Here is a 17,136-nt window from a genome sequence, read left to right as displayed (position 1 = left end):
TTCAATATGGTATTTTCTTAATAAATTATTACCAAACTCCTGTTTCAATCATTATCACAAAGAATCAAGCTATCCAACTAATAATCAACATTAGTCACAAACACCCCTTGATGAAATTCAGCTGACTAAATTTATATTCAGTGATATTTTTAAAACATCTAATGTATTTCTCCTCTAGATCCCTCCCCCAAAATATACTTTAGCAGAAATTCAAATGATAAACTCAGGGAGGGCAGGGACTCATATACTACACTGTGTTATGCATCCTTACAGTGCCTGGCACTATATATAACACACGCTGTAATATTCAGTAAGTATCCACCGTTGCTGTAGAACCATAGCTGTTTTGAAACAACACATTCTGGATATTTTTTTTAAACACATTTTACATTTGCCACACAACTACCAGAATAATAAACCTCTGAAGGCAGCTCTGGCCCACCACTCTCTTCCTTCACTGCCATTTCTTTGAATAACTTCTACCAAAACTTCAAAGCCCACCTTGGCCATTCCGTTCCATGACTCCCTCAGTCTGGGTGGTACCGCTCCTGCTGTCTTCCCCACCCCCAGAGTTTAGTTCTACCACACAATTTAAAGTGTATTGTTAAGCTGCCCACTTCCCAACTACAGCAGTGGTTCTACTTCTTGGTTTCACGATATGTTGTCTATACTCTTAAAAATTACCGAGCTCCAAAGAGCTTCTGTGTGTGTGGAATACATCTATCAATATTTACCATTAGAAATTAAAACTGAGAATTTTAAAAAATATTAATTCATTTTAAAGGAACAATAAATCTAGTATTTTGTTAATATAAATAACATTTTATGAAAAATAACTGTGATTTTCAAAACCAAAAAAAATTTAGTAAGAGTGGCATGTTCCTACATTTTTGTAAATCTCTTTAATGTGTGACTCAACAGAGAACAGCTGGGTTCTCTTATCGGCTGCTGCTTTCCATCTATGATGACATCCCAAATGTCTTGCAGCCTCTGAAACCCTCCACTGTATTCTCGTGAGAGAATGAGAGCGAAAAAGGGCAAATAATGTCTTGATATTATCATGAAAATGGTTTAGCCTTTGCAGACCTTTTAAGAGGGCCTTAAAGATCCCTGGGGCCCTGGACCACATCTCTGGAAGCTCTGCAGTCCAGGTAAAGTCCTTACCGGCCATGACATTCCTTTTCTTTGTAACCTCAGAACCTGAAATGGCATGTGATTCATAACACATATGCGGTAAATGCTGAGTGCATGAACAAACTGAACAAGTGGGTGGATGAACAAATGATTACAAATAAATTCAGGCTGCCTTCCAGTCTATTCACTGAGAATTTCCACAATATGAATCTACCCAAAATTCAAAAAGGAAATATAACAGTTTGGGGACAGTAATTAAATATCAATTACCATCCATCTGAATGAGTAGTTCAGACTTGACTCTGCGACTTGCCTCATGTTCATCAGAGGTTCCTCTTCGACTACAGATAGAATCTATCTCATCGATGAAGATCGTGGTGGGCGCATAAAATCTAGCCTTTGTAAAAAACATTTTAAAGAAACCATTCAATGAGCTCATAAAACAATCTGAATTTTTTAATGCCATTTCCTCCTCCTAGAACAATGGTTAAAAAAAGAGCAGAAATTTCTCACTGCTTTATTGCCACCATCTGGCTATTGACAGAGATTAAATCATTTACATCAGAAAATGGAAATTTCTAAAAATAAAAGTTAGATGGTTGGTGAAGGTGGGTGACAGATACATGGGGATTCATAGTACTATTATTTCTACTTTTGTGTTTGAAAATTTCCATAATATAAATCTTTTTAAAGATAAATCATCCAAGACGAACCATGAGAGACAATGGACTCTGAAAAACAAACTGAGGGTTCTAGAGGGGAGGAGGGTGGGGGGGATGGGTTAGCCTGGTGATGGGTATTAAAGAGGGCACGTTCTGCGTGGAGCACTGGGCGTTACGCACAAACAATGAATCATGGAACACTACATCAAAAACTAATGATGTAATGTATGGTGATTAACATAACAATTAAAAAATTTAAAAAAAGATAAATCGTCCATCTCCATCTTCCAATACATATTCTTAAATAGCTACTGCAAGTCCCTTATGAAAAAAGAACAAACTTTAATGACAGATTGATGTCTGATTTTTAAAACATATACTAAAATATACTCTGCTCAACCAGCTCATTAGAAATCCAGAAATATCACACCACACACATTTCCAAAGTGTCTTCCACCCTCACTGGATAGGATGCCAAAGGGCCTTCCCTTACCTCAGAGAGGAAAGGAAACACTGAGGACACATCAACTACTCCACAAAACCCACCACCCCATACCTTACTTATGTGTCAGGATGAACTGTTCAACTACAACTCCATTTGCCCTTTTAAAAACAGATCCCTAGGTAAATGGATGTAAAAGGGGTATCATCTGCCTACACAAAGAGTACTTTGAAATCTGAATATATCATCACTCACCATTTCAAACAACAGACGGACTAACTTCTCAGATTCACCTCTATATTTAGATGTCAGTGTAGAAGAGGAAACGTTGAAGAATGTTGTGCCACATTCAGTGGCAACAGCTTTAGCTAGCATAGTCTTACCAGTGCCTGGGGGTCCAACCATCAGTACACCCTGAAATTTCAAAAGCTGTATTAAATGTTTTATCAGATTAAAATGCATTCCTATAAAATATCATCAGCTATTGATGTACATAAAAATTTTCCCATCAAAAGATAAACTCAACTGTCACAGTAAAATCAGTGTGTTTGACATAAGTATCATTTCATAGATTTAAAAAAAAATGACTGATTTCACAAAATGTCTCAAATCAGAGGTACTTAGAGATGGGCTAACAAAAGAGATGGCCAGACAATAAGAAATCTTCTAATACGTTGAGAAAGAACCTACCCAATTTTCTTAAACCTGGAAGAAGATAAATATGTATAGTTTTGAGCATGGCTTAAGAGTGACTGCTCTGCTTAAACATAATGAAAGTAAGCCATTTTCTACCACATCTAGTAGAACTATCTATCCCTTACCCTCCTAAGGGACAAAACCTGTCTTCCACAACACATAATACACAGTTTTTAATCAAAAGTAGAAATCCACTTATTAGTTAATAAGGTAACTAAAAATCCAGTGGCAATTCAAGCATAATCAATTTAGCTAGCATTTTATCAGCTTAATGTGCTACACAATTAATAGTTTATATAAAAGTGTTACTGATGAAAGAGCCACTAAACATAGACTAAAAACTAAATTTTAGTTACTTCTCACCTTTGAAAACAAATAAAAAACTCTTCTGTAAAAATAAGTCAATAAGGAGTAAAAGTTATTCAAGAACACCAATCCTCTAGTGTTGAAGACTACTGGATATTCAAATACTCAGTATTTTCTTCTTCCAGTGGGAGTTCAAATACAAAGTTAATACATTTTTTTTTGGTATATTAGTTGGTGATCTTTAAAAGAATTCTGTCCCATTTATTAATTTAGTTTAATAAGCTTCTGGGGATTTAAACTTTGAAAACTATACACATGTAAAGTTTCACAAATTTAGGAACTGTCTAAACCCTTTTCTAGTGTGAAAATTAATGAAAGGAAAACTCCTTTAAAATAGAGCTGCGAGGCCAGAAGGGGGAGTTCTCATGCCCTACAACTCTTAGTCAATTGCAGACCCAATTGGAAGAGACCAGCCTTGAGAGTCTATTCTACATTAGCTGCTTCACCACCCCAGCAGGAGGAAGAAAGGTTTTTCTCCTCCCCTGGCAACAATGAGACAGTGTCAAAACCAATGAGACAGTGTCAAAACCCAGCCAATGAAAAACGACTATACTTTCACCTCACACTTGACTCCAATAGACTTTTTCTTTATTACAGCCCTCCCAATTTCCCCTTTTCTCTATTAAGAAGTGTTCTCCTTTGTTCTTGAGACTTGCCTATGGTTCTGCCATAGCTTGCGTGTCCCAAATTGCAATTCTCTGCTATTCACAAATAAACCCATTTTTTGCCGATAAAATAACTGACAGTTTTATTTTTAAGGTTAACACTGGCTATAGAATTCTGACACCCAGAAAGAGGATTGGAAACACTACTTTTATAAAAAATCTTTTTGCTTTCCAAGGAGCTTATAACTGAATGAGATGGATATTTTGAAAACTGTAAAAACAACTAATGGTATAAGCCCAGCTATAGCAAAATTCATTCTTTCTCTAACGTCCCCTTTGAACGTCCGCTCAGTTCCTGCAATGTCTTCCATGTGGCCACCTCTAATATGAGTCAATTTCCAACATCAGCACCTGTACATAAATAAAATCACACAGTATTTATAAATTTCAGCTCCTTGTAACATTACTCTTTCAGTTATCTCCTTTATTTCTCCTTCTGTATTGGCTCCTTCCCTCAGCATATAAACATACTTAAATCTGTCCTGTTTAAAAAAAAATCCTTCACTTGACCCTACAAATCCACTTTCTCCCTTCTCAGCCAGCCTTCTTAAAGAAAGGGTTCATTCTTACTATTTTTTCTTTATGAGCTACAATCTCACTTCTGCCTCCACTAATTCACTAAAATGACCTAATTTACTAATCCAATGGTCACTTTTCAACTTATATCTTCTTTCCTTCTCCCTGACCTCTGATGGCACTGATACCTGATGTTCATTCCCTTCTTCCTGAAATGCTTTTGCCTAGGTTCTGGGACACTGTTCTCCCCTGACACTCCTCCTACTCATGACTCTCTTCAGTGCGTTCCAGGTTTCCTCCTCGCCTGCCCTCTACATTCTCAAAGCAATTCCAAGCTTCTTGCTCTTTTTCCTTTATAAACCTCCTTGAACAATCTCATCCACACCCATATTATTACAATTTTCTCATCTTCTCAATTTCCAGTATCAGTTTACAGTGTGCACCCTGTATAATAAAGAATTTGGCTGGTCTTTTTCCCCAGTTCCTGGGAAGCAGACTATAAATCCTTGGAATTTCCAAAGTGACAGGAGTGTTTTTGTTGTTCATTTGAACCATGAAATTTTATGCTGAGGTGACTCATGGTGGGCCCCTATATAGTTTATGCTAATGAGATGATTTAAGATGGTGGCTGGACTTGCCAGAAAAACCCACCATGGGATTAGAGGGCTGGACCTTGAGTCATATGATATCAACTAGACCTAGAGAAAGAAAGGAGACTGGAGACTGAGACACATGGGCAGTGATTCAATCAATCATGACTATGTAATGAAACCCCAATAAAAACCCTGGACACTGAAGCTTGAGTGAGCTTCCCTGTTGGCAATACTCTATATATTGCCACACATCCATGCTCTAGGAGGGCAAAGCATCCTGATTCTATGGGCAGAACACAAGAGAAGCTTCACTTTCAGCATCCTCACAGATCTTGCCCTGTGCATTTCTTCCTTTGGCTAGCTCTGATTTGCCTCCTTTTGCTATGACAAAACTGTAATTTTAAGTACAATGCTTTCTTACGTTCTGTGAGTCATTCTAGAAAATTGCCAAACCTAAGGGGGTAGTAAGAACCCCCAAATTTATAACCAGCTGACCAGAAGTGAGGGTGACCTGGGGATGCCCAAGTTTGCATTTGGCATCTGAAATGAGGACAGTCCCATGGAAAAGTGCCTTCAACCTGTAAGGTTTGGTCCAATATGGGGTTGCTGGTGTCAGAAGTAATTGCACACTCCTTCAAGCCTGGAATTTGGGAGTCATACAACTTACCCCTCACCCTATAAACACTCAGTCATAATGTTATCATTTAGGTTTTAAACATCTCTCACAAATCCACCCATTTCTCACTAGTCAAATAACAAATGTCTTTTTTCATTGTTCAGCTCAACTATTACAACAGCCTCCTTCATCAGATTCCTCACCTATAACCACCTATGCCCATCTCCAGTCCATCCTTCACACTGCTGACCAAGGTGATCTTTCTACATGTGCAAATCACCTTCCTGGTAAAGACTTACAGAGCTCATCATGATAGAGGTAGGTTATACTTACCAAGCTCACTGTCTTAAAACTCCTTTAAATACCTATTTTAAGACTTTTTTTCTCTCTCTTTTAAATATTGTTTTGAAAGTTATAATAAAGAGGGAATGTATGGTAATATGTTACTGAAATTAGGTAAACCTATACCAGTCTATAAAAGTTTTTAAGTTGTAGAAGACAATCAAAATGCCATGAATATTCCAAGCTATTTGTGTAAATATAAAATCTCTCCTCCTCTTTACTTTTAGGCGTGTCAAAAGAGGAAGAGATATTGAGAAGAGAAACAAACCTTCCTAGCTAATTCAGAAGGGCAAAGTAAAATCATGGTTTTATTTCACTCTACCGATCAGATTAAAGGAAGCCTTTGCCTATGACTAAGACCAAAAAAAGTTCCAGGCAGCCATTGTTAGAAGGGTTTTTTAATATGCTAAAATAAAAACAATGGATTTAGGAACTAGTCCTAAGCAGGCTTTTTACTCTAAAGTGGAAGGCATGTCTGAGAATAATATCAAGCCTAAATGAAGTGATCAAAGCAATTAATTAGTGAGAAATATGCCAACTTTTGGAAAGGTATTTATTTGATCAAATACTTATTCTATAAGACTATCTACTATTTAATTTCTTTCTTAACTTATTTACAGAAACAGACATGTAGAAAATTCTTAAAGCTAATCCCTAACCTGGCAAACCTGAGGGGAGTGACTTAACTAAAGACTGTAGTTTCAACACTGTGTTCCTCTGAGAGACAACACATCCCAACTACAAATTCAAATCCAGGTATTTAGGATGTATAAAAACCTCCTCCAATCTTTACTAACTTGGTTAACAAACACATAAAAAAACCCACAATGCTGTCATTCATGATCACGTAAGCATCATTTTTATACCTATTTTATTTTAATAAATGCTCACCTTCCATGGCCTTCTAATCCCTTTGAAAAAGTCAGGCATCCACATTGGAAGGACAACAGCTTCCCTTAGCAACTTCTTAGCTTCTTCCAGATCTGCTATGTCATCCCTTTGCAAGAGCAGCAAAGTTTCATGTTTATTCACGGATACCAGATATGGTCAATACTAATTTTTTTAATTTATGAAATTATATTAAGAACACTATTTTAATTAATACTGTATAAAATGATCAGTGAAAACATACTGCAGTTATTAATTAGGATATGTTATTCACTTAACAACCTTTGTCATTTATGTCAACATCAAGTTAACATGTAAAATGTCTTGGTTAGATTTTTGAAAGAAGAACTGTCCTGTCAATTTTACACATGCGTTTATTATGATGAAATCATAGTCATAGATAATAAGAAAAGATTCACACAAGGCCAACCAATAACTTGTTTTCTCTGCTGCTTTAATTCAAGAACTTAAAAGACTTACCAATGAATGCTAGGATTCCTGGATACAATGTCTCTCTCAAGCGCTTCCACTAGATCCTTATCATACCCGGCACCATCAAATTTAGGAATTTCACCATCACTTGTCCCATCTTGCATATTCTTCCTTCCCTGTAGACAGGTATAAAAAAGTACTGGTCCATAACAAGATAACTTTAACATCACTGAGCTTTCAAAATATTATAATGTAATCATTTTAAGTAATTTTTCATTATTTTAAGAGAGAGTTTTCTGATTACCCAAATGCCATCCTCCCCTGTTTATTTCATCAGAAACAGATGAATTGGCCCACTTTATTACACACTTCTTCACATTTACATCCTTGGGGGTACAGTTTCAAGTAAGACAAAAATGATCCTTGCTAGATACTTCTGAATTTGTGGATGCAGGGAATTCCCACCACCACCAAAGAATATACAGAATATTAATGCAGAGGAAGAAACAACACTAATTTACTGAGAACCTACTACATGACAATAAATCTCACAACATTATCTCATTTAATACTCACAATAAGGTAGGTATTGTTTCCGGGACTCAGATGAAGTACCCTAATCAAGTTCATAATTATTAAATGTCAGAGCAGAGATTTTTATGCAGCTCTTCCGGACTCCTCAAACCTATACCCTTTGCACAACATCAGACCACCTCATGCCTAACTAAGTCAGCTTAAAGCTGAAGAGCTTTACAAACTATGAATCCTCCAAAGCCAAGAAAGAGGCTGCAGATGAGGAAAGCCTTGGGACTCTGAACTGCATCTTACAAAGCCTTTTTCCTGTTACTCCAAGCACCTCCCAGGATTCAGGGTTTCTTCCCAGTAAAGTCCTCGGACCACATCACAAAGTCACTGTAATGATAATGGTAAAAGGACCTTTTTAAATAGTATTATTAAGACCACTAAAGCAGTATACTTTACCCCAAATTCTTTATTTAACAATATGGGGACTTAAAAAAAGAATTACATCCTCTGGTTTCTATGGGGTTCTGCTAAGATGTACTCAGCTTTGAAGAGCTTTAAATGAAATGCGCTCAGTTGCTAGAGATAGTTCAACCACTGGAACTACTTCAGGAGACAGAGCCAAATACCTCCCTAGAGCTTCTGCCCCACAGTTACTGTCTAATACAAAAATGAAAGGGAAAGTGGTCAAAAAAATGCATGAATTTCCTAAGCTTAAATCTGAAGACAGAACAGAATGAACCTCTCCTACCACACTTCATCTGAGATTAACCATAGGCTTGATCATAAGTGCTGACAGGGGACTAAATGGCTCCCCTTGGTCAAATGCTTGAGTTCATTAAGCCACTAGGTAAATGACCAAACAGCAGTCTTGGTGACTTGACCCAAAAAATGAATAATTTACTGTTTCTGGGTAGCACAGTGACAATATTAAGCTAAATTTTCAGAAAGATCCTTGTATTTCAGACGATAGATACCAATAGCGACACTATCAAAAAGAGTACATTTCTGGCATACTTACCACAACAAACATAATATCTACAAATTTAAAATAAGCTCAGCCTAGAATCACACTTTATAATACAGGGAGGACAAGGCTACAAAGTCACATTCAAACAAATCACTGGAAATTCTCTGTAATCGTTTTAAAAACTCTTCTAGAAATAAATCAACTAAAGAATGCAACAGAAACCAATATATCTGGGACTTAATATGCCATGATATGGCACTGTAATTTAGACTTACCAAAAAATTATTATTAAAAAATATAAGTAGACATCCATTTTAATATGAATGCCCAAGTGGTAGGGAAGACATGATAAACACTGCCAAGGGAAAGAAAAAGCTGTACAATTATCTCAAAGTAGTAAGAATCGGAGGATTTAAGAATAACCATGTGAGTATCTGTCTAATACACTTCATCGTGCATTAGGTTTTATCAGTGAATGAAAATACACTATCTGCCCTCACTGAGCATCTAATCTAGTAGGGGAAACAAGTAACAAGTGAACAAAACAAAAACACACATAATCAAACTGTGAAATGCTATGAAAAAAACTAAGTGGTCTGTGTGGCTAAGAGGTACTGAACCAATAAAACAGATTGGAGAGACAGGCAGAGGCCAGCTCACCTAGGCCCCTACAGGCTACAGGGAGGAGTTTGGATTTTACTCTAAATGCATCGGGAAATTTTTGAAATGTGTTAAGTAGGGGAATGACAGGATCTGATTTATATTTTTAAATGACCCTTCTGCCTACTGAGTGGAAAACAGATGGGGTAGAAGGAGAAGTAGAAGGAGAGAAAGAAAAGCCTGTGTTATAGTACTCAAGGTCAAGCCTTTCAATTCACAGAAGAGAAAATGTGGGTGTAAGCCAGTAAAATGACTTGCCCTAGAATCCAAAATTTATCAAAGGTAGAGATGAGATTTGGATACAACTTAAGTACTCCAAAAAAGATTCTAGGAACTCTTCCAAGTCAAAATGGTGAGGTTATTAAAAAACAAGTTTAGATAAACTAAAAATAAATAATTAATTTGGTGACATTGGGAAATCAACAAAATGGGTGACCATTATCCTTCATAACAAATACTCCCATAAACTAGAATAGGGATATCAAATATAAGTAACTGTGGTTTCAGTTAATGAGCTAGATTAACTGTAACACTTAAAAGAGACTTTATTTCAAGCAATAAAGATAACCTCACCCAAGATACCACCTGAACAGTTTTTAATAATAATAATAATAATAGCTGCAATAACACTGAAATGATCTTAGAAATCTTTGCTTAGATTTTCACATTAATTGACAAAGGTCAACATTAGCAAGAATTTGATATTTAGCATGAAGTCTGACAGACCTTTTTCCTCATTAAAGCAAGTATTTTAGCATCTTTTTACTAACATCTAAACTACCCTTATCAAGGAAAGGTTTGATAATGATCTTTCATTCGTACTGGCTAATCATTCTATGTGGAAAAAATGAGGCTAAAATTAGTGACTAACCCAATATTATATAAAGTCAATTAATGACACACATTGGCCTAAAGCACAAATGATGGTTTTTACATTTTATTGCATGTCTTCTCACATTGGCAGATTAAGTGAAAGATAGTTACTAGCTCTGGGTCTTGCATTTCAAGTGACAAGTGAATTGCACCCAAAGAAGAATTATCCAGGGCAATGAAAGATTCAAAAACCACATCATCTAGAGGAGGATCAGGGACACTAGAGACATTTAAGCTAAAGAAGAAAACACTAATGGAGCCACATGACCAACTGACCTATTTACCTGTATTTCCTCTATATTATTCCAAAAGAACCAGGACCAATAGAAAGTAAGAAAAGATATAAATTTCAGATCAGCAAAACAATTTTCTAACAATGAGTTCTATCTACCAAAGGGATCATTGCTCTTATTAGGCTGTGAGCTACCCAACATCAGAATTACTAATTAGTAATAAAAAAAAACCACTGGCCCGCAGTCATAGGGATGTCCAAGCTCATCCCAACTCTGAGCCAAGCAACATCATGTTGGTAGCTTGAAATGGGTCATAGAAGTATTTATATCACAGAAATCAGCTGATGCTACAAATCAGGGCTTGATTTATTGCTTTGGTAATGGTCTAGACTTAAGAAAATAATGGGGAAGATGTTAATAATGCTGAGGAGACTTAAAAGTATGCCATTTCTGTAGTTGTTACATTGTAAATAGTACAAAAATTAAAGAAATATTTTTCCAGTATTTGAAAACTATTAACTGCTTCATGAAAGTTGCTCAAATAACTGATGAATGAGTGAACTACCAACATGCATTTCTATTGTTTTACTTTCATCTGACTCATTAATGAAAAAAAAAAAAATACTAACCAGCATTCGTGTCAGAACTACGTCTTTATTCATTTGTTAACTGCAACCATAGGTTGGCTATAGATATAAGAGCTGAGCAAAAGTCAGCAAAGGCATTCTGTGAGAGTCCATTTGCTCTACAGAATTTATAATAAAGAGCACTATATATTTATTTGTAAATTATGACATCCTTTATAGATTTATAACAAACGTGTGAATGTGTATATACACACTTTTTTCAGAAAACTAGTTATTGGGGGTAGGGGGATGGGTTAGCCTGGTGATGGGTATTGAGGAGGGCACGTTCTGCATGGAGCACTGGGTGTTATGAACAAACAATGAATCATGGAACACTGCACCAAAAACTAATGATGTAATATATGGTGATTAACATAACAATAAAAATTAAAAAAATATATATAAAAAAAAAAAAAAAAGAAAAGAAAACTAGTTATTGAACATTTACCAATACACTGCTAGTTAGATGATCATCGTTCACCAAATAGTACCCCATATGACAGGATCCGTTTCTTCACAAGAAAAAGAAAAGTTTTTCTGAAGTCATTGTTCATTTGTATAATCACTTATCAACAGTTCTCAATCCAGTTTACAACATCTCTCCACATCAGACATCCCTAGACTTACTCGGTGATGAGAAGGAAAGTATTCAGAAAGGGCCATTTGTTACATGTAATTCAATGAAATTAATTCCTTTAAGTTTAATAACTTTAAATCAATTCTATTAACATAATTTACCATACTTCAATCTGAATTCTATTTAAAAACATATATATATATAGCTTTAATCATGAGATCATAATGGAAGCACTGCTCATTTCGCTAAGAGTTAATTAACCATAAAGTCATAGTTTTAAAAATACTTGAGAAATCAGAGTTTTATGAATTAACTTTATTTTTGGTTATAATACAAAAACAGTTCCTCTGCTACTTAATATTTAATTTTAGACCATTCTTTTTCAATTAAAAAAATGCATTTGTTATTTCTATGTGTATTTCTATACTGACTCTAGGCTTAAATAGTTAAATAGTAATACATCAAATTTTCTCAGGTACATTCAAATAAGACTGAAAAATATAGCTGTCAAGGTTAATTGATTCATCTCACTCCCTCTAATCAATAAGAAAATAATCAACGTGCGGCCAGGAGTCACATTTTATTAAAGTCTCTATTCCCAGTACCTGCAAGTATGACAAACACAAAGTACGCACATAATAATGGTGTGTTAAGTAAACAAGGTAACGAACCTGCTTTATGATGACTCTGTGGACTTCAGGGAGAGAAAAACTATAAGGGCTGAACAACAGATCACTATACAAAGTGATTGTTACTTATTGAAAAACAGTATTTTTAAGCTTGGACCCAACTTGAAGCCCGTCAACAGTTTAAAAAAAAAAAAAAAAAGAGGAAAAGAAGATTTAATCACTCCCAGAAAATGAACTGGAACTCTTACAAGAAACAGGTGTTCATGATACATTAAAATAAGATGCTAAGCATTCTCAAATAAGAGGCTATATAGCATACTGATTAAAAGCTCAGGTGTTAGGGGCGCCTGGGTGGCTCAGTCATTAAGCGCCTGCCTTCAGCTCAGGTCACGGTCCCAGGGTCCTGGGATTGAGCCCCACATCAGGCTCCCTGCTCAGCGGGGAGCCTGCTTCTCCCTCTCCCACTCCCCCTGCTTGGGTTCCCTCTCTCTCTATGTCTCTATCAAATAAATAAATAAAATCTTTAAAAAAAAAAAAAGGCTCAGGTGTTAAAGAATTCAACTCCTAGTTCCCCCACCTACTTGTAGGTGTGACTCCGGTGCCTCAATTTCTTCATATGTAGAACAGGGAAAACAATGCTGAGGTCACAGAAATTTATAGAAATTAAATAAGCCAATATATATATAAAACTTCAAAAAGGGGCTAGTAAGGTTAAGTGTACTCAAGGACCAGTAACAACTGCTCCTGCTATTATTATTAGTTGCCCCATAACACAGTTTGGGCAACACTAAACTAAAAAATCCAAAGACAGTAAGAATCTTGGGCGAGATATGTAATTTCTCTTGTCCTCACTTTTTTTTTTTTACATGTATAAAGTTAAGTGGTTGGAGTACAGCAGCAGCTTTCAAACTTTTGACCATGACACAAAATAATAAATTCATTTGAGATCATAAGCTACTATATACTAATATATAATTATATGATTAAGTTTTTATATATATTCATATAACTAAATATTTTTTTCTCAAAATAACAGTGTCCGAGTCTGTTCTCTTTTTTTTAAAGCTGGTTGCAATACACAAAACTAATTTTAAAAACAACACTGGGGACTACAGTATCTCCGAGGAGCCTTCCAATACAAGGTACTCATTTTCAAATTAGCATTCAAAGGCTGGGGATATCTGTCAGTTTCACCTAAACTCCCTCAAACCCTATCACAGCCTTCAGTAAATTTTAAGGACACTAGTATTCTAATGGGCATTTCAGTGCTTACAATAATAATAACTGAACCAAGTACACTTTTCAAATTCTAATAAACTTTGCATGAGTTTGTTTTTCTAAATTGTAGTCCCTTTTGTGTCCAGAGTGACTCAGAAAACATCTTTGATCTTCAAACAACTGTAGGGTTTTGTCTTTTTTTTTTTTAAATAAAGGGCTTAGTTTCCAGTGACATTTGAGTACTTACATGTCAATGAAAGAATAAGATTTAGAAAATTATTTGGAACTTTTTAAGAGACAATTTGCAATCTCCAGAAAAATCTGACATTCAACAAATGCTGCCTCATTGCTTTGTTCTTTGCTTACGAATCACATTTAAAAATCAACATTTATTTAATTGTTCTGGGACTCCTTTCAAATCCAATCCATATTTTTAATCTAGTTTGGTAGGGATAACTACATAATATGAGAAAATCCTAAAATAAAGAGGAAAAAGATCTGTGACTTCACAAATTCCATTCCAAGCCCCATTTCTTACTCTCTGAACTTGGGTTAGGTACTTCAGATCTCTACCTCAGTTTCTTCATTTATAAGATGACTACCTACTTCATGGGATTGTTTCCTGAATTACTGTCTAATCACTCTGAATGGTGCCTAGCAGGGAAGCATTCAATAAACCATGACCAAGATTATTCTCTTGTGTTATGTAAAATTAAGGTAGACTAAAAGTTCCCCACCTGGTTCGAGAAGTTTACCTAAAAGCTACTAGCAGAGTGAGGGTTGAACTTCAGCCCCTACTTTATGCTCTAAAATGCAAACCAAGGTTAGCTGACAAAAATGAAGAACAAGGGAGGAAACAAAGATGACACATAAGACAGAGATTTTTAAGTATCCATTCAGGTGGCTTTTGATAATGGCAGAAAACCAGTTCAATTTCACCAGCAGGAATGATTAATTCATTCATTAATTAGTGCCCCCTCACGAATCCCAACAAGTATCAGAGAAGGAATCACTGTTTTATGGTATAATAGCTCTGACAAATTACAAAAAACAAGTAGAATCTATCTTTGAATCTATCTCATGAATAGAAATACTCATAAAACACCAGTTTTATTCTACCACAGATTAAATATGCACAAGGCCTGGGAAGGTGGCCTGTGCAGAGTCCTGATCTACTGGCTGAAATTATACATGGTAAAAATATGCAAACACAGCATCTAATTTTGAAGGATAACAACTTGCTATTAGTGATAAATTATATTTTCATTATAAATGTCATGGCATCAACATGAGGACATATCCTGAACCCCTAGCTAGGAAAATTTAAAACTTCTTGGTGGCAATTCAATAATAATCATCATTCATGTATGATGTCACAATGGAAATGGGAAATGGTATCACTAAAAATCGAATTGTGTCCTTTCCCTAAAATTAAGGCTAAGAGATGGGTCGGATCACCCTGGTCTGCTCCCTCCTCTGTAAGATTATCTGAAGTCCATTTTAAGGGCAGGACAGAATTTCCACCTAGGACCATGTTCATTCACCCATCAGTTTCCCAGATAAAGGAAATGTACAAAGTGAACCCCAACCAAGGAAAATTCTCTAATTAAGAGAAAAAAATCTACATCCTTCTAATAAGTCTTTCCCCTACAACGGTTTTCATTTATTGCTCATTTTAATTTAGAATACTTGTTAAAATATATTTTAAGTTTTAAACTTTATTTTGAATATTTCTTCCAAGATACATTTTACTAAAGATCTGTGTGTATGTTTTTTTAAATATATTTCTGAGGTTATTAGCACCGCTGAATGGCCTTCAAAATGCAAAGACTGCTTAGGTTTTAGAATCAGACTGTTTTTTAATCTCTTCCATGTCAAAACCGGGGTACCCTGAAAAGCCAAAAGATATATATATAATATACACCAAAAGTCATGGGCTTCAAGGGCATTAGTTACAAAGAGAGTCTTGCCTTATCATCTCTTCCTCTTGCTCTATAATCCTTGTCTCTACTTGTAGAGGGTTTTTCACTCTTGGATATGGGATGTGCTCGGCCTACAGGTCCCCGGCCTCCTATTCCTGGCATGTCTTTCCTCAGAGGTCTTACTTCTCGATTGGGACGCCTTATCTGAGGTGGAGCTCTGACAAGAAAAAATTAAAATGAAAATTAAGCAAAGGCAAAAGTATTTCAAACTACTTTAGTCAATAAAACTATTCAGTCAAGAAGCCCCAAATCTCAGTTGTTCCCTTTTGCCAATTCACGGCTACAACTATTAGGTCAGTTTCTAAAAGTGTTTTTCTTAAGGGAAAAAAAAAGTGCTTTTCTGTAAAACCTACCAGTTGACACAATTTTTAAACACAGATAAATATGTGTAACAGCAATTATTTTGTCAAAAATAATCACCAATAGAGGGCAATACAGACTATTTCCATCTAATAATAGTGTAATGGAAAGCCAATTACTTTATTCATTACTGTCCTAAGCCAAGACTAAGTAACTTAAAAAAAAAAACCAAAGCATATGAAACTAATATTGAGTGTCAATTACACTTCAATTTTTACAAAAGCATTAAAAGCTGAAAGGAGAGGATTTAAAATATGTCTATTTGCATAGTTATTAATTTATTGACAATCAAAATTATTTTCTCTGCTTCCTTACTGGAAAATCCAACATTTCAGTCATCAAATTATAAGCAGTAGGGCTAAGCTAAACAATGAAATCTTTTTATATACAAATTAATTTATGTGTGAAAATGTTATTCATGCTTTGACAGTGTCAAAAGTAATCACAGGATCATTCAAATTACATAGGCTCCCACATGTGAATTAAGAACGTCAATGACTATGTATGGTGAAGGATGTTAGCTAGACAAGTATATAACTCGGAATCCAGCAAAACAGGAAAATAAGATGAAAAGCCAGGAAGGATGCAAACTCGAGGCAACAAAGGTGGAAGACTGTTGACATACTGCAGGTCTAATAGAGCATCATCAGACTGTTGGAATTAGACCACTACATGAAACTGCTAAGGATAAGTGAAGCTGGTGAAAACTGGGTACCTGTCTATTAGGTTATAACATGCTAACATCGGAATCCTTGGAGTTCAGTCCAGCTAAACAAGTATTTATTGACCACCTATTAGGAGGTATATGGCCACTAGTTTGCTAGGCCCTGGGAGGAGAAAGATGAATAAGCAATCTTGTGAAAGAAATCACAAAAAAGGAAATCACAGAAAATAGCATATAGTACAATGGCTACAAGGCATTTTCAAATATAAAGATATTATTGTGGTATTAGTTCTAGTGCATGATTAGTCTCTTACGTATCTGCCAATAAAATAAACATGTGATGAGGCTGATTTAAAAAAAAAAACTAAAAATGTTACATGCTCTATTCCTACTATTTCATTGCAACCACTATTTTTTGACTGAACTTTTGTTCTATTTTGATGGAGTGGAAAGTAGTACAGCAGAAATTT

General features: G+C 35.5%; 1 protein-coding gene across 7 annotated transcripts in view; it reads right to left on the bottom strand.

Annotated features, from left to right (window-relative positions):
- KATNAL1 (katanin catalytic subunit A1 like 1) overlaps positions 1 to 17,136 on the bottom strand; it is a 130,641-nt gene that overhangs the window by 71,558 nt on the left and 41,947 nt on the right. For all 7 annotated transcript variants that reach the window (XM_027588346.2, XM_027588344.2, XM_027588352.2 and 4 more), the window contains 5 exons: positions 15,631 to 15,799; positions 7,401 to 7,528; positions 6,924 to 7,029; positions 2,494 to 2,652; positions 1,405 to 1,531 (listed from right to left, as the gene is read on the bottom strand). In XM_027588346.2, the coding sequence (XP_027444147.1) occupies positions 1,405 to 1,531; positions 2,494 to 2,652; positions 6,924 to 7,029; positions 7,401 to 7,528; positions 15,631 to 15,799 (689 nt within the window). The remainder of the gene's footprint in view (positions 1 to 1,404; positions 1,532 to 2,493; positions 2,653 to 6,923; positions 7,030 to 7,400; positions 7,529 to 15,630; positions 15,800 to 17,136) is intronic.

The sequence above is a fragment of the Zalophus californianus genome, chromosome 3 (assembly GCF_009762305.2).
Source record: "Zalophus californianus isolate mZalCal1 chromosome 3, mZalCal1.pri.v2, whole genome shotgun sequence".
Lineage (NCBI taxonomy): Eukaryota > Metazoa > Chordata > Mammalia > Carnivora > Otariidae > Zalophus > Zalophus californianus.
This window is presented reverse-complemented; position numbering and strand designations above follow the sequence as displayed.